The 24,433-nt window shown below is 48.8% G+C and overlaps 1 protein-coding gene across 1 annotated transcript; it reads right to left on the bottom strand.

Moving 5' to 3' along the window:
- Positions 1-747: 747 nt before the first annotated feature.
- LOC119435299 (heat shock protein 75 kDa, mitochondrial) lies at positions 748-23,170 on the bottom strand. Its single transcript, XM_037702207.2, has 3 exons — positions 22,817-23,170; positions 3,474-3,764; positions 748-1,182 (listed from the first exon to the last, which is right to left on the bottom strand). Exons 1-3 carry the CDS (start codon positions 23,045-23,047, stop codon positions 763-765), a joined length of 942 nt encoding a protein of 313 aa, XP_037558135.2. The 5' UTR covers positions 23,048-23,170; the 3' UTR covers positions 748-762.
- Between the last annotated feature and the right edge of the window lie 1,263 nt (positions 23,171-24,433).

Here is a 24,433-nt window from a genome sequence, read left to right as displayed (position 1 = left end):
CAGCCGGTTATTCACCATTTTTCCTTCTGTTCGGATGAGAACCAGCACTGCCCCTCGACACAAGCATCCCTGTTCACGCAGCACCTACCAGTGAATATGCACTTGACGCCGTCGCCCGCGCTGCCCACGCAAGGGAAATTGCCCGTGGCCGCCTTCTGCACTCCCAAGAGAGTCAACGGCGTTTGTACGACCAGCGACACCGTGACGTGCACTTCCCGCCTGGTTCTTTGGTGCTTCTATGGTCTCCGTCGCGTCAGGTCGGCCTGTCAGAAAAACTGCTGTCTCAATACACAGGCCCCTACCGAGTGATTCGTGCCGTGACTCCCGTCACCTACGAGATCGCCCCTGACGCCCCATCTGCTTCCCAGTCCAGTGATATCGTGCACGTTACAAGACTGAAGCAGTATCACCCTCCCAGTGATGACATTTAGACGCTCCGGGACGTCACTTCTGCCGCCGGGGGATTATGCTACACGCGTGTGGTATTTGGTTGTTTGAACGAGGCGCGCGGGCGCCTAGACGAAGAAGACGAACTGCTGTGGGCTCTCGAGCTATCGGCTGATCTGGCCAGCGCTGCAGCTATCTTTTGTAAATATACTTGTAAATAGTCTCCTGTCCTTAATTCTTCGTTCGCGTAACAATATATTAGAATTTTCAGGTCCCTTCAAGTTCGCATTATCAAGACTCAACTGTATGAATAGTACACACTCCAAGTAAACCTTCCCCAACAGTGAGCATGTGTCCTTTTTCACAAGGTGCATCTTAGAAGAGGCCACAAGCATTGAGGTATCTTACCTGCAGTGTGTTGACTTGTCGCCCATTGAGGTAGATGGCACTGCCTACAAAATTGCTGTACTTCTCTATCACTTTGCCCACAAAGTCCCCATCAGCAAAGTCCGAGCAATCCGGCTTCAAGGTGAGCACAATTTTGGTGCCTTCCTGGACGCCCTCAGCCTCCGAGATTTCGTACTGGCCTGAGCCGTCTGAGCTCCAGCGCACCGCCTTGGCTCCTGCACGACGTGACTGCGAAAACACTTCCACCCGGTTGGCAACCATGAAGGCTGAATAGAAGCCAACACCAAACTGGCCAATGATGGAGTTTGCATTGCCGTCGTTCGCAGCCAGCTTCTGGAGGAACTCTTTGGAGCCTGATCGTGCTATGGTGCCTAAACTGTCAACCATCTGAAACGCAACCAGACAAGATGATTTAGATTTGTCCTAAGTGACTAAGTCTTAAGTTTGTTTATTTTTATCTCAAGGATCAGGGCAGGAATAGGAGAAAAGCGACCTTTGTCACTGGAAGAGAGCCCGAGCCTTCCTGATATATATGGGACAGAACAAAGAGACACTTTCGCATGTCATAACAGCAGCGTGAGTGTTGCCCCGAGAAACATCCAGTCGCATGTCTTATCAGTCTACTACTGCAAGCGAACAGCGCATATTTAGGTTGTTCCAATGTACAGAAAGTATCTTTTTACATCAGACAAACTTTTTGCACATAAGACGAGGACAGGGAAGAGGCTAAGACACACGAGCGCATACTTACAATGTTGTAAGAATGCGCTTGTGTCTTAGCCTCTTTTCTGTCCTCGTGTTGTGCGCATAAAGTTTCTTTCGTGTCTTAGCAACCTTAGTATCTTTCTTTGTTTTCAGATAAATGAAAGGTGCATTATAATGCCTCAAGATTCATACTTGTACCTTTTTCACATAGCTTAAGCAAACCTGACTTGCAAATTGTTATTTCATACGGGAAAAAAATGTTGAAAATCTGCGGAATTGGGTTTTAATGCACTCCTGCTACTGGCCATTGCCTTTTTTTGCCTGCTATATTTAGCAGGCTACGTCAGTAGGTAGAATCAGAATCTGTCCAGGGCTTATGTTTATGAACAGCGAAAGGCTCTATAGGGCAAGCTTACCGAACATCATGAACAATAAAAATATTCAAAGGTCTGGACAGTGAACTTAAATGGTGTTTTACGTGCCAAAATCAGGATTTGATTTTGAGGCAAGCCATAGTGGTGGACTCGGGATTAATTTTGACCACTTGAGGTTCTTTAACGAGCACTCCAATGCATTGTAGACGGGCATTTTTGCATTTCGCCCCCATCGAATTGCCACCACTGCTGCAGTCGGGATTCAATCCCTCAGGCTCAGGAACGCAACGCCAAAGCCCGTCTCTCATGAATTAACATTAGGGTTGAATTAACATGAATTAACTCATGTTAATTCAACCCTAATGGGACTGACGAAATTGGTCAAATTATCCAGCAGCTCAAACAAGAGGCCGATTTATTTGGCAGGATTTGCCCCGGTTCTAACACAGCCCCAAATCAAACGTGCACTTAATTTTTATGGGTTACAAGTAGAAAATTCAAACATAAGAATGACAAAACAAAGGAGAAATTGAATGCACACCCAATTTTTAAGCAAGAAAAACAGCACAGCTATGATTGTGGCAATAAGAAAAAAACAAAACAGAACCAGCAACCTTTACATTCACAGAATCAAAGCTCATTAATACCCATCATCATCACTCTCAGACTGCACTTGTCTACAAAGAACCATAACATGTCCTCCATACAGTCCAGAGGAAGTTTGATATTATTTATTACAGTGTTGATAATCACAAGTGGGATGGTGGCCCACACCTCGACTAACAATTTCGCTAGTTCGACCTGTGATGCAAACAATCCTCCAAAATACCCAAAACTATGTGGCGTGACCCTTGCCGCTAGCTTAACTTGTAAAAAAAAATGCTGGTTGTTTGAACGTACTTCTTAATCAGACTGAACACAGTGCGTTGCGTCATCATTTCGTTGTCATGCTATGCGAGAACTCGTTTCGTCGACATAACAATTAAGAACACTTTAGTTACCATCCATGGTCGCCCCCTTGTGATGACAATTGCAGACACTTGCTAGGCTGGTTCTGATAGTAGGCTGTTGCGAACAGTTTTCGTTTTGGTTTTGATTGAATTTTAACAAACAGGCAGTTTCTTCTATTTGTTTCTTCGTAACACTATTCCCAGTTCGAGCATGTTCTCTCGAAGTGAGATAGGCACACCTAGAGCTACATCACCTACGAAAACCAGTCGGTGCAGTCTGATCGTCTCGCCGACGATAAGGCTCGTCGCGGCGCCCTGTGACAACCGCATCATTTACGTTGCACAGCACGCCGGTGCAATGTCAAATTCCGCATTAAGCAGAATACGCAACTGGTGTAGCATAAGAAATAAGGACCAAAGGACAGGGCACTACTAGGAGACAGGATATGCTTCACCGAGCATTAGCTCGGTCATTCTTTTTTTTTTTGAGCTACATGAGGTCATGTCTACCGACCAACTAGCCCAGCAAAGCCTTGAATACATTCTTTACGTTATTTGGCAGATATGCTTCCCATTTCACCACTCCCCTCTGGCCTTGAGGGTAACATAAATAAAGAAAATAAATAAAAATATTTAAATAAGCACACACTTCCTCTCGCGTCATGCCGATGCCCGTGTCCTGGATGGTGAACGTGTTGGCCAGCTTGTTGGTGGCAATGTGGATTTGCAGGGGCGCTTCAGTGGAGTCTGCCGATACCGACTCGGGTTCTGTGAGTCGCACATAACGCAGCTTCTCAAGGGCATCACTTGCATTTGATACCAGCTCACGCACAAACACCTCTTTTTCTGAGTACAGCGACCTGGCCACAATGTCCAGCAACATGCGCGTCTCTGCCCGGAACTCACGCATTTCACTTGGCCCACTTCCACGTTCATCATTCTGGAAAGGAAAACCACAGAAAGCAAAATTTATCGCTTCCACCATATTGTTTCCATTACAAAACTTGTATTTCTGTTACGCAACTTCAGTCACTGCACCAGAACAACGTGTTTTCATCGCTACGATGTACATTCAACCGCTGAGATTTGTGGACTAGAGGATCTGGGAAAATGTTGAATTTTAACGCAGTCTGTGATCCTAGCCAGTAAAACCTTGTAAGAATAAGTCATTCACGTACACTTGAAATCTCAACACCAGGTGTAGTAAGTATGCTGATACTCACATGGTTCGTACAGGGTTCCAAGAAAAAAATTCAAGGACTTTTCAAGGACCTTTAAAAAATTTTTAATATTTAATACGGTAGTTCACACGTTACATTTTATTGGACAGAACAAAGGAAAGTGATTTTACTTAGTGCACGTACAGTTTTATTCGACTAGATGAAATTCTAAAGCTTGTGGGGATCAAGGTGCCTTTCCGCGCCTCGTCCCCCAGCTGGCGCGTGGCACTTAGCTCGATCTCCGGGAACCGCCACCATAACGGCAACATGGCCGACATGGCGAGCGCGCTGGACCTACTTTTCCGCACAAACCGTGCTTCTCCCTCCCGAAATTGGACTTGCCCCAGGAGAACACGTCACCGGGACACGCCCTGATTGGCCTCCCGCGCGGCGGCCACCGGGCACCCTCTCCACCCAAGCTCTCGTCCGCTGAGCACTTCTTCGCCGCGGCAGATGCTCACAGGCCCGCAACGAGGTGGTTACATGAGACCTTTGTTCTCGCGACTCCTCGTTCTCGCGCGGAGGACCGCTACCCGGTTAGCCCTAGCGCAGCGGGCGCGCGTACTCGATCGGTCTTGCATGGAGCCTTGGCTCATAAGCGCCGTGACAGTCGCACTGTGCTGTATCTTGGATGAATAAACCCATGTTTGTTGGCGATCTGACTCCGGAGCCTTTTCTGTGCCGTGTTGGAGAGTCGACGAACCCTGCCGTAGCGCCTTTGTGAGTTGCAGAGTGGAGGAGCATCGTGCCCTTTCCTAACCGTCGCACGAAGGGTAAGCCTTGTGCAAACCCATCTCCACATAACTGGCGCCAAATGTGGGGCACGAACCCATGACCAACGCGGTTTCAGCATGGCACCAGAGCAGGCCCCTTCATGACCCTCGTTCCTGCTTGACCCCCTGGCTGCGAACTTATCGTCCTTTGGAGCGAACGACACCGACAGCACAAGTTAGGTTCGCCTTCGCGACCCTCTGCTTTCGGCCACCAGGAGCGATTCCTTCCTTGGAGTGCCCTAGGTGATGTTGACAGCTCGAATGTGTACGGCAGTCCTATATAGCCACGCCAGTTACGGGTTTTCTCAACTGTTTGAGACGCGCGGGGAGCAGCCCCTCTGGCGTGCTGTCTCCAATCGCTGGCCTTTGTTCCGAGCGCAGTTGTGCCCAACGTGTCGCATCGGAGCCACCCTGCTTAGATGCTGGCACGAATACGCTCGCCGGCCTCCCTTTGTCCCGAGCGTCGTTCACTGCGCCATGTGCTGCATCGGAGCCACCCTGCTTAGATGCTGGCACGAATACGCTCGCCGGCCTCCCTTCGTCCCGAGCGTCGTTCGTCACGTCGGAGCCACACCGCTCTGCCGGTGCATTCGCGGTCCTTTCCCTGCCCCGAGCACAGGCTGGTGTCACACCGAAGCCACCCTGCTTATGTGCTGGCACAAACTCGCCCGCTGGCCTTTGTCCCGAGCGCAGTTTAGTTAGTGCCCAAAGTGCCGCATCGGAGCCACCCCGCTTAGATGCTCGCACGCTTGCTGGCCTACCTTTGTCCCGAGCGCCTTTCTCAGACGAATACACCACGGTGCGGCCTTCCCACTCCGCTGTAGGCGCGAGCTCGCTCACTGCCCTTCCTTTTTCCCGAGCGCAGTTCGGTGTCCCGTGCACCACAGTGGAGCCTCCCTGCCTCGCTGTTTGTGCAAAACCGCTCGCTGGCCTCTCCTTGTCCCGAGCGCAGCTGGGAAGCAAAGTCGAGCGCGAGCCGCCCCGCTCAGTCGACAAAGTCGCCGCATTTTCCGACTACCGCTTGCCTCATGCGCATTCGAGCGACATTTTCGACGTGCGTGAGCCATCCCGCTCCGCCGTCGATCCGTCTGCCGGTCATGTGCCTCATGCGCCTGTCGAAGCGGCAACCCAGTTCTTCTCTTTGCTGTTTACGGGCCCCATTGGGTCGGTCACGCATTGAGCGGACCACCTGACCGTTGGTCCTTTTTGCTCTCCGGAAGTTTGCGTTATCGTACGTGCCGTTTGCTGTGGAGACTTACAATCCGGCTTAAGCGCTTGTGCGAGCCATCGGGCCGCCTCGCGCGCTGGGCGTTGACATGGCAGCGGTACCTTGTTATGCGCTACCGGAAAGGGAGTTCAAACGTGGTGGCGGACGCTTGTCGTGAGCCCCCGTTTCGCCGTTTGATCCTTTGGTCCGCCACTCCCGTGAGCATTTGCACCAAGCAGAAGCCAGAGCCTCAGTCTCCAATGGCTCAAAAGGCGCAAACCTCACGCACTCAGTAGAGACCGGAGCCTGTGTCTCCAATGGCTCGAAAGGCGCAACCCCCCAACGGCGAAGCGATCCCCGGATTGCCAGCCTCGGGAGAGGACGTATATACCCGGTGTGTATATATCCAGTGTGCGGAACTTTGGTGACCAAGGCAAACCCTTGGCTTCGTACCAAGTGAAGACAACGACATTTCTCTTGGTCTTTAGGAGGAGGCAATGTGGGGATCGAGGTGCCTTCCCGCGACTCGTCCCCCAGCTTGTGCATGGCACTTAGCTCGATCTCCGGGAACCGCCTCCATAATGGCAACATAGCGGACATGGCGAGCGCACCGGACCTACTTTCCCGCGCAAACCGTGCTTCTCCCTCCCGAGATTGGACTTGGCTCGCGAGAACACGTCACCGGGACGCGCCCTGATTGGCTTCCCGCGCAGCGGCCACCGGGTACCCTCTCCACCCGAGCTCTCGTCCGCTGAGCGCTTCCTCGCCGCGGCAGATGCTCACAGGCCCGCAACGAGGTGGTTACACGAGACCTTTGTTCTCGCAACTCCTCGATCTCGCGCTTGGCGGACCGCTACCCGGTTAGCCCTAGCGCAGCGGGTGCGTGTACTCGATCGGTCTTGCGGTGAGCCTTGGCCCATAAGCGCCGTGACAGTCGCACTGTGCTGTATCTTGGGTGAATAAACCCGTGTTTGTTGGCGATCTGACTCCGGAGCCTTCTCTGTGCCGTGTCGGAGAGTCGACGAACCCTGCCATAGCGCCTTTGTGAGCCGCGGAGTGGAGGAGCGTCGTGCCCTTTCCTGACCATCGCTCATAGGGTAAGCCTTGTGCAAACCACAAGCTCCAGGGCAGGTCTTTCAGTTTCTTTTCTATTTGCGTCTTAATGCTGCCGAGTTCTCTCAGCCTTCGCTTTTGCGGTCTTTCTCAAGCTGTTTGATTTCACCACGTGCGTGATGTCACCAGTTCTCTCAGCCTTTTCTGCATATCCATCTGCAGAGGCCTTTAAATAGGCAACAACTACCTCAATCTTCTTTTTCTTTCTCTGCTACCCTTCAACTTCCATGATTGTGCGCCTTTTTGCCTGCTTTGAGTTTTCCTGGTACAGTTTCTTTTCCGATTCCAAGTGTGCACCGTAGTGATTCCTCGCTGCAGACACAGCTATTCTGGGTTCTTTTGTTATGGGAACATTCATAATTCCACCTGCCCGGTCCACTGCATCACATATGATACACTGTGAAATGTACGACAAACCTTTCAAATTCTCTACGGAGATCTGGTGGTTCTCCTTCCTCGTACAACGAAATTACTAAGCACTTTTACTTGGCTCAGAGGATCTACCCCCTCCCTCATTGTAAACGCAATAGACCTCAGATTTTAACACTAAGGCTTCTACAGACGGGGCATACCCAAACTCCCTACTTCTTCACAAAATGTACCCCAAAATTCAGACAACAAATGCATGTGCACTATGTAATGACTTTGCGAGCTTACCTCACATGCTCTGGCGGTGTCCCACGTTACGCGGCAGTGAAAGCAACACTTTTAAACGTTGGGATGTGGTTCTACACAGCCCCAACCTCGAAGAACAGTTATGGGCTATCCAACGGGCCCGCGACGCAGCGGAGAGGCTCGGCCTCTCTGTCCCGACGTGGGAGCGGCCCGCTGCGCTCTCGCGCGCGCCCTAAAGGACCCTGATAAAGTTTTTCATCCATCCATCCATCCATCCATCCATCCATCCATCCATCCATCCATCTGGCGGTTGACGCTGAACCCCCGTTCGACAGTTGCTTGCCCATGGCTCAACATAAGCAACAGCCTGACTGCTTTCCACAGCTCTTTGTAGGAGGGACTGACACTCAGGAAGTCATGAAAAAAACTTATCCAGCCTGCTAAGGCTCGTCTCAAACAGGCGAAGCTCGTGCTTTACCTCTTGCAGTAGCTCAGTGTATTCTGCCATTACACATTCTCGTTGGCAGTCACTCAGTCTTCCTGCCACGGTCAAGACGTCCAACACCTTCCTTAGGCCCACAAGGCACTGATCCGGCTTCGAGCACATGAGCCGGGGGTCTAGAGATGCCAGGCTTCTAACCATTGATGACTTATGGGGAGGGGACTTCGTTCCAGTATTTTCTTGGTCACAGCTGCCAAAAATAGTTTACACTCCGTTCCGAATTAAAATGTATCCTTTGCACTTGCCCTTGAATCTTTCAGTGTTTGTTCACATTTGGGGCCGATATCCACCTCGCCGAGATAGAGACCAACCGGGATGCACCCATAACGTACAATGAAATCACAAAACACTTCTACCTTGGACCTAGGTAGAACTTGGACCTTTCCGCCCCCACACCCCAAACTTAACAGACCGCAGGCGCTAACCCTACGCTTATTACAAACAGACACATACCCAAACCCCGCAAAACTCCACGTTCTCTATCCTGACGCGCACCCCAGCAACATGTGCCCCTCGTGCGGATACACGGCGACACTCGCACACATGCTCTGGGAGTGTAGAAACGCTAATCCCGACTCTACCTCGGACAAGTGGGAGAAGTCCCTCAGAAGCACGCTTCTCGCCGACCAGCAATGGGCCGTCTAGCAGGCCCACGAAGCGGCCGCCAGGTATTCCCTGTCGGTCCCTACGTGGGAGACGCCCGCTACGCCCTAAGCGCGTCCTGCAGGACCCAAATAAAGTTTGCCCAGTCCAGTCCAATCCACTTTTTCAAGCGAAGTGTGGTTATCAGGGTTATCAATGTCTACCCTCAGCAAACCACCAATCCCTGTAAATGAAGACAACACTGAAGCCTTCATGAATTTCACAAGGAGCTTCCGCACAACACTCTCAAGGTCTCTAGCAAGAAAGATCATTAGCTTGTCGGACTGGTAGTCTTTCAAGAATGGCTGAAGAATGGAAGCAACACTGAGAGCGAAGTTCAGTTTTGCCAGCGTCAAGGAATCACGACAAAAGCTGTACACATTTTCAAACGATTAACACTTTGGTAAGCTCACCTGCTTACTCCTTGCAGACTCCACATATTTCTTTATGTCATTCCAAAGAAGCAAAGCTCTTTCAATGACAATTGTGTTTTCCACCCATCGATGAGACACAAACTGTAGTGGAAATGTTTCCTGGTTAGTCACAGTTGAAAAATCTTCCCTTCGTGGTGGTAAGTCTCGGAAGAGTGCACTCAAGCTTGACAGCAATGCCCCACTTGCTGGCTCCTACCCCTTGTAGGCATTGGGGATGGTATGAAGGCCACAAGTCAACACATTGGACCTGATGGTTTTCCTGCAAGTGCACTTGCATATTTCTAAAGAACTTGAGGTTAACGTTCGGCCCATCCATCGAGATCGAGAACCTTGCCGAATGGCAAAGGCTCCAAAGCCCTTAGAAGTATTTTCTGAATGTCCCCTGCCGTGGAATGCCCAATAAAAGCGGATGTGTAATACTGGTGGCGATGTTGTGTGACGAGTCCCAATTGTGCACATGCACGTCCATTTGCTTCTCTTTCAGGAAGTTATTCGCTGACTCGTGATGGTGATGAATGGTGTTTAATGGCGCAAGGGCCAGGTATGGCCAAAGAGCGCCAGGCCAGTGTTAATAGGTTGACAATGGAGCAATGAATTGCGAAAGATAGATGTGTCGTGGCTGTAAAAGGGCCTAAAAACAATCGCTGTAAAATGCGTAAAATATATATGTAATAAAATTATGGCAATGGCTAATGAGGTGCACTATGAGACGAAAGAACAATTTGCAAGATAATCATGATAAATGAAAATTTATCACTGATAAGTCTTTTCAAACAGCACTACTGCCTTGACAGGCCCTTTGAAATGCAAGGGCCTGGAGACTCGTGCTATACAAAACTACTATCGCAGCGGCATCCTCTGGAGAGAGGATGCGCTATGAAACTATTGGGCAAATAACATGCAATATAACATCGCTAAGAAAGCCCAGGACAGCTTTGGTGTTAAAGAGGGGTTTGTCACCCAGAAACATAGCGGGATGGAGAGGGAGACAGTACCGGTACGCTAGAGGAAAGTGCCTTTTTCTCTCTGTTTCGGCTTCTCTGCACTCCACGAGGGCGTGAAGCACGGTAAGCCTCTCTCCACATCTACCACAGGTTGGTGGGTCATTTCCAGTTAAAAGAAAATTGTGGGTGCCGTATGTATGTCCTATTCTCAAACGAGAGAATAGGACATTAGTTCTTCGTATTTTCGTAACGGGATGCCAGGGACCTATCTGTGGCTTAACTAAGTGGAGCTTATTGTTGGTTTCGGCATCCCACAAGCGCTGCCAATGGCTTCGAAGTTTCTTTCTCAAGTAGGGCTTGAGGTCTGCGGCAGGGATAGAAGCGGTAGGGTTAAGGGCTCGCGATGTAGTTGATGAGGCCATTTGATCAGCCAGAACATTGCCCTCGATGCCTCTATGGCCAGGCACCCAGCACAAAATAATATGCTGGTTAGACATGTATGCTTTGCACAGAGCAGAATACAGTTCAATGAGTACAGGGTTTTTGTGTCTATGTAGAGTCATGATAGCTTTCACAACGCTTAGGGAGTCTGTAAATATTATTGATCGTTTGAGTTTTGACTTGCCTATATTCTTCACGGCTGATAAAAGTGCATAGGCTTCAGCCGTAAAAATGCTTGTTTCCGGGTGCAGTACATCGGACTCGGAGAACGATGGGCCGACTACTGCATAAGAAACTCCTGCATGTGACTTGGAAGCGTCAGTGTAAAACTGAGTGCAGGACGAGTACTTGAACTGGATTTCTAGAAAATGCATCTGGATATGTACCTCTGGAGCGTCTTTTGTGACCTCTACAAACGAAGTATCACACTCTATGAGTTGCCACTGCCACGGTGGCACTGGATTTGCTGGGGCCATCAAATTATTTTCAAGTAGTGGGATATCCATTTCTGCGCTAATTTTTCTTATACGTAGTGAGAAGGGTTCTCTTACTGTCGGCCGGTTATTAAAGAGTGTGGCACTGGTCATATCATTTATGATTGAGAAGGACGGATGTTCCGAGTTCGAATTTACTTTCAGGAAATAGGTAAGGCTTAAGTATGAACGTTGCATGTCAAGCGACCACACGTCCGCTTCTACGTACAAGCTTGACACAGGACTTGTCCTGAAGGCACCAGTGGCTAGGCGGATGCCTAGATGGTGTACAGGATCCAGCATCTTTAGGGCGCTTGGCGTAGCGGAATGGTACACTATGGCGCCGTAATCTAGTCGTGTGAGTATGAGGCTCTTATACAGATTTAAAAGGCACTTTGTGTCACTACCCCAAACGGTGCGTGACAACACTTTTAGAATATTCATTGTTTTCATGCACTTGTTCCTTATATACTGTATGTGTGCCACAAATGTAAGTTTCGTATCTAGAATCACACCTAAAAATTTGTGTTCTGTTTTTACGGCCACACGTTGTCCCTGCAACTCAATGTCAGGATCGGGGTGCAGACCCCTCTTCCTGGAGAACAGGACGCAGGTGGTCTTTTGTGGGTTAAGGCTAAATCCATTCTCGTCTGCCCACTTAGACACTTTGTTCAGACCAAGTTGAATCTGCCGCTCACAGACTGCAAGATTGCACGAGGCGAAACCTAACTGTACATCATCCACGTATGCAGAGTAAAACATGTTTCTTGGGATATACAGACGCAAAGAACTCATTTTTACGATAAAGAGAGTGCAACTCAGCACCCCGCCCTGTGGCACTCCAGTTTCCTGCACAAATGGTCTTGATACAGCATTTCCCACACGAACACGGAATGTGCGATTAGATAAATAACTTTCTATGACATTTAACATGTTACCACGTATACCAACGTGTGAGAGGTCTCTTAGTATTCCAAACCGCCACGTGGTGTCGTAGGCTTTTTCCATATCAAGGAATACAGACAGAAAGAACTGCTTATGGACAAAAGCTTCACGAATTTGCGTTTCAATACGTATCAAGTGGTCGGCGGTGGATCGACCCTCTCGAAACCCGCATTGGTACGGGTCAAGCAGTTTGTTTGATTCGAGGAAATGTATTAGTCGGCGGTTTATCAATTTTTCGAACAGTTTGCAGAGACAGCTTGTTAGTGCTATAGGCCGGTAACTCGAAACAGACGATGGGTCCTTGCCCTGCTTCAGTATAGGGACGACAATGGCCTCTTTCCAGGCGGCGGGGATCTTGCCGGAGGACCATATAGCATTGTAAAGGCAGAGGAGAGTTTTCTTTGTTTCATGGGGAAGGTGTTTTAGCATTTGATAAACTATGCGATCAGTGCCTGGGGCAGACTTGTTGCAACAACTAAGCGACGCATAGAGCTCAGCGATGCAGAATGGCTGGTTGTATGCCTCGTCTCCGGTGCATTTTCTTTCTATTTTCTGTTTTTCTATGGTAGCCTTGTGTCTTTTAAATGTTGGCGAATAATGGGATGAGCTTGCCACATGTTCAAAATGTGCTCCCAGGCAGTTAGCTTGGTCTTCCAGACTGTCGCCTTGTGTGTTTACCAACGGGAGTGAATAAGTTTGTAGCCCTTTTATCTTATTAACTTTCTTCCAGACTCTGCCCTCGTCTGTATACGAGTTGATGCCTGATAAAAACTTCTCCCAACTCTCTCTCCTGGCCTGTCAACGTGTTCTTCTCCCCTGCGATTTTATCTTCTTAAAATTGACAAGATTCTCCGCAGTTGGGGAGTCGCGTAGCAACCCCCACGCTTTGTTCTGTTTCCTACGAGCGTTCCGACATTCCTCGTTCCACCATGGGAGACGGCGTTTGCATGTCTCACCACTTATTTCAGGTATACATTCAGAAGCGGCATCAATGATAAAACATGTAAAATACTCGACAGCAGCATCAATTCCCAGCGAAGATATTTCAGACCACGAGATACTACTTGTAAGACTTTGGAATTTCTCCCAATCTGCCATATCCAACTTCCAGCGGGGTGCCTGTGGTGGAGGTTCGTTTTGTAGTGGTGATCTCAGCAGTATCGGGAAGTGGTCACTCCCGTAAGGATTTTTTATAACTTCCCATTTAAGTTCAGCAAATATAGACGGGGAAGCTACACTGAGATCAATGGAAGAAAACGTTTTGTTTGCGAGATTGTAGTAGGTGGGTTCCTTCTTATTCAGGAGACACGCACCAGAGGAGAAAAGAAATTGTTCGATTAGGCGTCCTCGCGCATCGATACGCGTGTCGCCCCACAAGCTGCTGTGTGCATTGAAATCGCCAAGAACTAGGTAAGGTTCTGGTAATTCATCTATTAGTGACTGAAATTCATGTTTGTGTAAAGGATAATGTGGGGGTATGTAGAGCGAGCAAATAGTAACGAGTTTACCCAGAAGTACAGCACGAACGGCTACCGCCTCAAGTGCCGTATTAAGTGGAAGTTGCTGACAGGCTACACTTCTGTCGAGTATGATGGCCACACCACCAGATGATGCGGCAGAATCCTCGCGATCTTTTCGGAAAACAATATTCTGACGTAGGAAGTTGGTGTTTCTGGAGTTTAGATGTGTTTCTTGAACACACAGCACCTTTGGATTAAATTTACTGAGAAGTTCTTGGATATCGTCTAGGTTGTGGATTAATCCCCTAACATTCCACTGCATTATTTTATTCATGTTGGAGGAAAATAAAAGGTGCTGTGTGTTTCAAGGGGTGTGTACAGCCTATTTTACAGAGCCTTTTACAGGCGCTGTAACTGGTGTCTTGTCTTTTTTGGAGCGTTCTTGGGAGAGTCGCCGCTCCCTAGGCACTCCATGTGCCGTCTGAGAAGTTGTGTCCATTGCCTCTTGCGAGGCGTTGGACACTCGCTCTAACGAGCGATGTGTGCGTCGGTTTGGCTTCGCCTCGGAAGACGAAGCCTTTGTGGTGCGGAGGTTGACGGTACCAGTGCGGAGGTTGACGGTACCTCCTTAGCCTCCGTGCTATCCTGGCTGCTGCCAGAGCTAGCAGGGGCCACTGGTGTGGCCAAGTTCGGTGATGGCAAGGCAGCCTTGGCTGCTCCCACCATAGGGGCGGCTGCCACAGCCGGCGGCTCGCTGCGCGCGGGCCGGGCAGGTGGCGGAAGCCGGGGTGCGACGTTGCCCCCTGACGCGTCGCCTCGGCATATGTTGTGCTGTGGAATGGCAAGCACCTTTTACGTGCTTCCTTGAAGGAGATGTTCTCACGAACTTTGAGAGTGATAATTTCTTTTTCTTTTTTCCAATTCGGACAAGACCGGGAGTAAGCTGGATGCTCACCATCACAGTTTACACAGTGAGGTGCCGCTTCACAGTTGTCTGAGGAATGACCTTGCGTTCCACATTTCGCACATGTTAGTCTACCACGGCAGCTCTGCGAGCCGTGGCCAAATCTTTGACATTGGAAGCATCTTCTGGGATTGGGGATGTATGGCCTGACAGCTAACTTTGTGTATCCGGTTTCTATGGTTTCTGGCAGATCGCAAGTGGCAAAAGTCAGGATCAGGTGTTTAGTGGGAATTTCCTTATTTTCTCTTCTGATAATGATGCGCTGTACGTTTGTTACGTTTTGTTCTTTCCAGCCTTCCAATAGTTCGGTTTCGGACAAGTCGATTAGATCTGCATCAGACACTACTCCACGTGCTGTGTTCATAGACCAATGAGGTGAGACGGTAACAGGTATGTCTCCAAATGCCACAAGGTTGTTCAATTTATTGTGCTGCGCTTTGTCACGGATCTCAAGCAGGAGGTCCCCGCTCGCCATTTTGGTGACCTTGTAACCTGGGCCAAGGGCGTCAGTCAAGCCTTTCGCAACAAGAAAAGGGGATACGGTTCGAGCTGGTTTTTCAGTTTTCTCACTGTGCACAACTTGGTATCGGGGAAAAATTTCTTTCGGTCTGAATAGGTTTAATATTTCATCGGTGCGCCCCCTCTTGTGAGGGTGACGATCAAGTAGACGGGGAAATGCAGGTGTTCCCATATTAGTTCGGTTTATTTCGGCGGCAATGGCGGCCACCCACCACGGAGCCCAACTAGGGGACGCTGCAGCACTTAAGGTGTAAGGCTGCAGACGCCAGCCGTGCATTGCTGCTATAACCCAATATAAGATACCCAAGAGAGGGCACATACACAAGGTTAACCCGAGCCGCCTATGAAAACGTGGAAGTAACAGAAGAGAATAGGAGACAGGACAGTAAAGAAAGGAGATAGGAAAGAAAAAGGGCAGAGAGGGGGATAGGAAAAGGCGACCACCGATTTCCCCCGGGTGGGTCAGTCCGGGGGTGCCGTCTACGTGAAGCAGAGGCCAAAGGAGTGTGTTGCCTCTGCCGAGGGGCCATAAAGGTCCAAACACCCGGCTTCGGCTCAACCCCCAGGATCCCCTTTTCCCCGGACACGGCTAAGCCGCGCACGGTTAGACGCGGGAGGGTCCGACCCTCATGTGCTCGGGTACGTGGTGTCGCAACACACCAAACGCCTGCTTACGCAGACGCCCCTGCGGGGATTCGCTGACTTGTCAAAAAGCACGATGTAATAGTCAGACTTCTGTACCTCTTGTTGCAAGGACGCCAAAAAAAAAAATGGCCTGAGCCCATGGCACGCAACATACGCCCATTTTTTTTCTCCACAGGAAAACGATTTAGCCACATTACTGTCGGGAAACATCCGCTTCAACAAGTCGCCGGTTTGTGCGGATTATCTGTACGAGTAGTGGGAGGTAATCACTTTCATTGTCCACAGAATTTCAGCATTGGTAACCACCTCGTGTGAATTGCAGGTCCTGTTTAGATGAGTCGCCTGCGATGGAGCCAACCCAGTGGACCGCTCGCTTGTGCTTGGTGCCAGGTGGTTCTGTATAGAGTTTTCAGCTGCCACAGTTCCTTGCACTTTTCACGCAGCTTCTGGGAGCCTATAGAAGCGATGTCGAAGGTTTTTCTGCAGGATGTGCATTTCGCGCGGTGGGGGTCTGATGTATCCCGCACAACCCAAAGTTTGTAATCGTCGTTGCCGAGCCCCCGCTTTTGAATTTACATTTCCCAGGCATTCTCCTGAACTATGCGCACCACAACCAAAACGAGAGAAAAAGCAAACAAAGCATCGAAGGCACCAGAGTGAGCATGCACAGATAAACACAGCACAATGTGGCCAGCAGACAACGCTCAGGCTATGAGGCTGTACCTGTCTTTAGTGGGTTGCCAATAAATCCAGCCCAAGGCGAACCCCCTAAAAAAAGTAAAATACTACCAAATTCAACTGTTAAGAGTCATGTAACTGCTTTTTCATTACAAATAAGCATGATAGCACAACTTGCATTTTTTCCGAGGAGGTCGAGACACTCTAGCCTCATTGTGGCCAGCAACTTATGGCTTTTGGCCAACCCCAAAGTCGAAGCAAGCCAGAGGGAGAAAAAAATTTCGCAACGGACGCGCACTCGCCTCTTTCTCGCGCAGGAACTTTGACTTCACGGTCCCGGCGTTGCAGAAAGCAATAAAGTTTGCCGGGACCACCCTCAACCACCATATAATGCGAGTCGCACTATTGGACCCCGTGAAAAACCACTACGGGTTCTCAAGGACGGAAAAGAAATTCCAGGACTTTCAAGACCTTGAAAACGGAACTTTCAACTTCAAGGGTTTTCAAGGATTTCAAGGACCTGTGTGCACCCTGACGCAGCAAGGACAAACAAGAGGGTGTGCAGTGCAGTGGCGAAGAGGAAAATGGTGGCTTATGACACAAGCAGTGGCGTAGCCAGAAATTTTGTTCGGGGGGGGGGGGGGCTCAGGTTGCAGCGCAGCCTCCTCCTTATAGAATTTGTCGAGGGATCAAATGCATGAATAATAACTGCATTGCCAATTTCATTGTATATTAGATGCTGCAAACGAATTATTGAACGCTATGCACTGTACATTAAAATATGTATGTTGTCATAAAATAATAAATTCGTATGCCCCAAAAATTGTGGCAGAAATAATTGATATCAAAGCTTCCGCGTTTTTTTTTGTCTAATTAATAAGTAAAGAAAACATCACATGAACTTTAGAACTATTGACCCTTTTCGCGGAGCAGTTTGTTTTAGAGAAACGAGATAGCACTCACGGCGGCGCACCATACCTCTCCTCAGCGACCGTGCACGAATACGAAACCATTACCGTTTCTACCTTGCTTCTGTGCGATCAGCTGTCGGAAATGCAACTGAGTTTTCGCTAACACACTGTGCTCCAATCATGCTAGATTGAATAATGTGGATTGAAGACGTGTGCTGTATAGTTGGCTGCAAAAATAGTGACTGGCATGTTAAGGAATAGAATGAATCTGTGTGGTGAAGTTCGCGGACCGCTGCTGCAACTGTCCGAACGTGTTACCGTGTTACATGTACGGCTTTCCTAGAGGATACAGAAATTTGCTCATCCGCAGCCTTGTATCGCTAACCTTCAAAGAAAGGGCTTCATCCCCAGAACGTCGGCAAGAATGAGTACCACTCAAACAATGACAAAGGGAGTAGCGCCGCTTCCTGTCATAGTAAGTTTCGCGCACGTTATCTATACACATCTGTCCAAATGGCAGGAAAACTTACGCCCACTCTATCGCCGACGTATCAAGAATAAGTGAATGGACTCACACTTGAATATATGCGCACTGTATACACACAATAAAGGACGGAATACACCTATGGCGCACCAATGGTCGAAGCTGAATGTTTCGTGATGGTCCACAAGAGTAAGCAAGTTACTAGCTGTAATATATATTTGCTACAAGGTATTACAATGTACAAAACAGCGACGTTTCAAGCCTTGTGCGCTGCAAGAGCAAATCTATCGGATTCGGAACTGAGCACACCCGCGAATGATTAGGCAGAAAATAATCAGAAAGTGGCCGCACCGAGGAACTTCACTGAGTCAGAAACTGACAAGCCACTGCTTCAAAATATTTGCCAAATAAAGAACAAAGAGCAAAACACACTAATCCTGACTGAATTCATAATCGGACAGCTTGGAATACATATTTAGCCCCGCTTTTAGAACAAGCACCATATACGCTGCTTATGCCATTTGGACATAGCTTAATCAGCTCAGAAAGCGCTTTTGCATGCTCTCTGAAGCTGTGATGAAAGCTTCGGGTCGTCCATCTAGTCACTGTCTATGATATCTCCGAAAACAGAGGTTTTCTAAGCCGCGCGGGCGTCATACACTTCCATTGTAAACAAGGAGGCAACGGAGGCAGTTGAGGCAAGCAATGGACGCGTCATCACGTGATCATATATGGCAGCGCCCACACGATTGCCGCGAAAAGGGTCAATATCAGTTCGAAACCAGCAAAGCAGTGCAGAGAGAGAGAGAAAGCACTTTATTTGCACCCGTCAGAGAGTATGGGTGATCGGGGTGAGACTCAGCTCCCCCTTTCACCGTCTACCTCCCCTCTAGACGTCGGCCGGAATCAGTTGGCTTCCGGCGGCGGCCTGGGTGCATGCAGCTTATATGAAAAACGTAAGGCCATGAAATGAATAAGTTGAGGACAAATATTTTGATGAATCTTTGTCATTCAATAACCTTGTTTACATTTTTCTACATATGCAACGGCCAGGAAGAAACCTCAATGATGCTATCCCTCGTTGCAATCGATTGCGCAGGAGCAGCTGTAACTCGTCGTGTATTGTAATTACACCGAGATAATACTCGCAGCAGTGAGTACAAATAAAAAGTGGGAGTTCTGCAAAATACATATTAGAAATTGCGAAGATAGAATGGAATATACAAATGCGAAGATACAACTCGTTAAAGGGCAAAAAAAGAGTCGCTGGAAACAAAGTTCACTGCTTGTATACACAAAACCTCGCAATAAGATATTTAAAAATACGTATGAATCTCCAATAAATCTACGTATTTAAGCAAACGTCAGTGTATATAATGCGTCAAATAAGACAAATAAACATGTTGCTCAGTCACACATAGTAAACTATGGGCACAGAAAGACAGATGATCTAGGCAAGGACATAATTATGATCGCAGAAATTGTGATATGTACTTGGGCTATGCAGCGGTCGCGACAGCGCCATGTGGGTAGAATAATAGAGGAATAATGCATAAATCAGTACGAAAATGTGTAATTTAACTGCGTGCACAACGCCAACAATTATTCTGCACCCAAAATTAAAGGAGGGTATTCCTTCGTTTCAAAAAAGAAATAAAAGCAGGTAGCTGAAAATGAAAGAAAAGGACAAGCGAAGGCCACAAATGATGTGGCAAGTTGAAGTACCCAATATCCGAGTGTGTTTTTGGTGAACGCCACGTGGGCCGGGCTTTCGATGAGCAAGGTCGGTGAAAATTGGTTATTGGTATTCTCGTAATTTTTGTATTCGCGTGATAATTATGATCATGATGCTAGCTGCTAGAATTAACGGCGAAAATTTCTGCGGTTTTAAAAGCTAATCAACGGTCATATGTTTTCATAATTAAGAACTTATGGACCTGAAGGAACAGTGCTTTTTACTTGCATTGATTTTTGCTTCTTCGCTATCTAAAGGACAAACTCCTCGCGGCGGGAAAGTTGAGCAAAACGGTCACGTTGATGCCGACGACTCTGTGGCTGTATAGAAGCGCCAGCCTAACCATGCGTTCCACAGACATTGTAGAGCGCAAGTAGTTTTTTAGTAAACTCTTGTTAAAAAAATATTCTGTCTGCGCTGGCAGTGGCCACTGGAAGGGTGACTAGAAGCTGCAGCAGTATTTACACATTTACGTAGAACCTGCTGTCGCAATGAGAGATGGGCATCTATTCCGGTGCTAAAACCTAAAACACTCCCTTGATGTCGTTGGCATACTTGTTTAGGTACCTTGCAGAAACAGTAGGCTGTTCGATTCCAGCGATGTCCGTCGTTTCGTCAGGAAGTATGGAGAAGCAGCCTGCTTTTGAATCTAAGCTTTCTTTGGTAATGTCACCACAAATTTCTATAATTTGGTTTTGTGCGTCTGGGCTTAAATACGAGGCATTACTGGGGCAACTTTCCAAATGGTTCTTCAGATATGTATCTCCACAATCAGCTCGCATGCGAAGAAGCACTCTGAAAATGCCTGTATTTTCAGCAGGGGCATTGCTTAAATCCATAGGGCCCCTGTCCCTGTGGCCACGGAGAGCCAGACCTTGTCGCCCGTAAAAAAAAATTATCAATAATAGGCCGTTTACGTTCTTCTGTTTTCTCATATTTTACTTTGCCTGCCCTGGTCCAGCTGATCAATCACATTCTGCACGCTTCCTGAAAATGTTTGGAGAAAATTATCAGCTGCTAGCTGACAGTCACGGTGATATTTAGTATTTTCGTGTGTGTGGGAGATTGCGAGCGCGCGCTTCCATTTATGGAATGGCTTGGACACGAGCGTTCCAGTATGCACATGTTGGCCCAAGTTTATAAGAACATTAACCCCATAAAGTTCTAGAATTGAAAATCTTTTAAAGAATGCCTTTGGAAATGTCAGCGCACCTTCCGCGTCAAAAATTTATGAGAACTTTATACCCATAAAGTTTCGTAAATGAAATCCATGCGCTCTGTATATTCCGCGGCCGCTGCGAGATGCCGCAACGCGCCCGCTCGCTATCGAAAAGCCGTTGAAAGTTTGTGCTCGGATGGGGCTCCTTTCGTTACGTGACTGTAGGTGCAAGGGCGTTGTCGCGAAATCCACCCCGAGTTCGCAATGTTCGTGCCGAATTGTCTTTTCGAGTGTGAAAAAGACATTGTAGACAAAATCCAGAATGATTGCCGGCGTCGGTGGTAGTTTTGGTCGGTGGTGCATGCCCGCACGAAAAAATTTCGGGGGGGCTGAAGCCCCATCAGCCCCCCCCCCCCTGGCTACGCGCCTGGACACAAGCAGTGCTCAACGCTCAGAGTTCAACAGCCAGCTATTCCTCACTGGACGTCCTGTCCAGAGGAACCGATACTGCCACTTGGCCTGCACCAGAAAATTGCTCCTACCAGGACAGCTGGTACTCGCAGCTGACATGAAGACCCACGTTGGCTAGGGGACCACCTTGGCCTTCCCTTTGGCTGGACACCTGTACTGTGAGGGCTAGAGTGGTGGTACCTGGTCTACACACCCAAGTAGGCATCCAAGAAAGCTGACAAGGTTGATTGATTGGCGCATGGGTACAACCTGTCCTGTTGGACACCCGGTCCAGAAGCCAAGCATGTGGAAGCACTGGTTCTTCGACCATGGTGTACAGCTACCCGAGCTCTCCCTGGCTCACCCTTCAGCTCGACTGCTGTCCTTGGGACCGTCTGTACGACTGTAGTCCTCGTCCTCTTCGATGTAGACAAACGAAGCTGCCATTTCTTCGTTTGACGCTAGCGTGGAGCCCATTCATCTGAGCTGCATCAAGAGGAATGTGCTGATACCGCATTGCATGCTGTCAGTTGTTCATGGATGCACTAGCTTATGGACTGTAAACTGTTCCAGTGAACCTGCAATACTACCACAGGGCCTGAAACTTGCCGCCTACCATGATGATAAAGTCCTGTCACTCGCCATTCTTACAGAGGCCCCTGATTCTGCGGATGAATGCCATTTTGTTAACGCATGCCGTGCTGTGGACTTCTCCATTCTAGCTATGGTGAACAAGTCGCTCAGCACTAAACAGCGTCATCAAGTTGCGAATATTCTCCTAAAACATGCCGGACTGTTTTTACTTTTCCCAGCAAGAGGGGCCACCATCATTTCCTCCTTCTCGTGTACACCATCGCATAGATACGGGATCTTAACTCAAATTATGCTCGTCTCGCACCCCAGACCTCCGGGGTGCGAGATGAGCACGTTTCCCTGACGCCGCAACGGCTCCATGGTTCTGGCTGACTAAGGTGTGGCCTAGTGCGCGCGTCATTGGGCACGTGACAGCGCAACCAATGGGGAGGTGGTGCCACGTCATGAGTGTATAAACTGAGCGTGCTGGTCAGATTTCATCAGTGATGTGTCTACTGTGATGGACTCTGAAGCATCAGCTGAAACGTGAAGATAACGATGAAGATGACATAATTATGACAGACCTAACATCAGACAGAGGATCGCATAGCTTGAAATAAGCTTGATCATATTGCAGCAAAATGGTCCGAATGTTTCTGGTCTGTGGCCAACGTATACGATAACACGTACTGAATCAGCAGAAAGAACTTCAATGCATGCCGCAACCATCAATTGAAAACATTTCACCAAAGAGACTGCAATGCTTTTGCATTCCCAAATGTAAGCAGTCTCAATTTTTTTCAATGCCAGCTCAGTGACGCTAAACCGGGGGTCACTCCCAAAGTAGTAGTATAAGGCGTGGTTGGGGATGTTAACTATCTTTCATCGCACGTCATGTAGAGCGGGCATTAAGCGACAGCAACGGCCAGATGCTCTAGCAGCAACGGGTTAAAATGACTGGGAATGTGGTACCATTTTCTCTCATGCACTGCAGAGCGACAAGGAAGGCAATTTATAAATGCAGGAGGTTGTGTACAGGTATAGACATTATATACCGGTGTAAACAAACCCGATGGTGTCGTGCAGAACATCTCCACGCCCTTACCTTAATGATAGTGTGTTCCTTGGACTCCGGCTGTGTCGAGTAGGGCCGTAAAGCCCACAATACAGGACGCCACCGTTGCTGCCCCCCTTCCAACAGCAACCGAGCAGTCGCCGTGCTGCTGAAGCGACGCGGCGCGCTCCAGAGCAGCCGTTGCTGGAAGCCGGCAGCACCTCCAGTGGAACGACCAGCCGCAGCTAGTAGCGCACGCAAGCAAACTGCTCTGTGCACCATCGCTAAAATCGCCAGCGAAAGCTCGTTTTACACCGGCTACAATGGCACGGATGTCTCCGCGCCGGCGCTACTGTGCGGGAATGGCACGTCACGTGCTTCTACTACCAGTGGTGTGCGCCATGTTGTCCCATTCTGGATTGGCTTGGACCACGACCTACTGAACTCCATAAAAGGCTTTCATTCACCCATATTACATCTCTCAATAAAGTTTACTCACCACCTACAATCCAGGATCAAGTGAAGAAAAGCAAGAACAGACGACAAGTTGTTCCAAAGCGAGCGATAATCTTATCGTCTGCCCTCCAACTTTAGCGGCCAGCTGATACTTTTTACGTTTCATATAATTGTGCATCCAATAGCTGTGTCGTCAAAATTAAACAAAACATGTTTTTATGTAATTTTGTGTGCTTGAGTGTTTCTGTTGCTGGAGGACACTCACACTCACAGACCCAAAACACAACTTTCAAGCTTACACACCACCAGTGCCTCCTCTAGAGGAGGCACTGACACCACACTCCAAAGTCAGCGAAATCAGATTTTTACGTGCTGTCTTAGCAGGAAATGAATCATTCTGACAGACAGAACGGTGCTAGCCATGTGCTAGCCAGCCGCGTCTTCAAGGCGTTCTGGTAGAGTGCCCTAGAATATGGGAGAGCATTAAAGGCCCAACCACAAAGAACGGATTTCCGACGGATTTTCGGCGTCGGCGCCGGCCGGCGGCACGCGACGGCGGCCGGCGGCGTGGAGAACAATGCGCCGCCGGTCGGCGCCGCAAGTAGAGTGACCTAGAATATGGGAGAGTGTCCAAAGCGCCGGCTCCGGCGAGGGCCTTTTTCTGTGAACTGCCGCGCCGCGCCGCTGCTGCTCCGGACCCGAGCTGCACAGCAGAAATGCAGCTGTGATGAAAAATAGAGCACTGTGGAATTACAATAGGTACGAAGTGGTGAGAGGGATTTGGAAAGGGGTGATGGTCCCTAGTTTGACTTTCGGCAATGCGGTCCTGTGCATGAGATCAGAGGTTCGAGCAAGGTTGGAAGTTAAGCAGCGAGGGGTAGGTAGACTGGCTCTGGGAGCACACGGAAATACACCAAATCAGGGGGTACAGGGTGACATGGGATGGACGTCATTCGAGTGCAGGGAAGCCAGCAGCAAGATAGAATTTGAGGAGCGATTGAGAGAGATGGCAGAAAAGCGGTGGGCAAGGAGAGTTTTCAGTTATTTGTACATGAGGAATGTTGATACAAAATGGAGGAAGCTGACCAGAAAACTGTCAATCAAATATTTGGACTGCAGGAGGGGTGCAAACCAGGAAACAGCGGTTAAGAAAAAGGTTAAGGAAACAGAGAGGGGTCTGTGGAAAACAGGGATGCAGACGAAATCAGCACT

Source organism: Dermacentor silvarum, unplaced genomic scaffold (genome assembly GCF_013339745.2).
Source record: "Dermacentor silvarum isolate Dsil-2018 unplaced genomic scaffold, BIME_Dsil_1.4 Seq601, whole genome shotgun sequence".
Taxonomy (NCBI): domain Eukaryota; kingdom Metazoa; phylum Arthropoda; class Arachnida; order Ixodida; family Ixodidae; genus Dermacentor; species Dermacentor silvarum.
Note: the sequence above shows the minus strand (reverse complement) of the source record. Positions and strands in the feature narration are given on the sequence as shown.

Excerpts from the sequence above, each read along its gene's own strand:
- LOC119435299 (XM_037702207.2), bottom strand. The coding sequence starts at position 23,047 with ATGGTGCACAGAGCAGTTTGCTTGCGTGCGCTACTAGCTGCGGCTGGT. Across the intron at positions 3,765-22,816 it reads AGGAACACACTATCATTAAG|AATGATGAACGTGGAAGTGG; the intron begins GTAAGGGCGTGG and ends TTTCCTTTCCAG. Across the intron at positions 1,183-3,473 it reads TCGGCATGACGCGAGAGGAA|ATGGTTGACAGTTTAGGCAC; the intron begins GTGTGTGCTTAT and ends GTTGCGTTTCAG.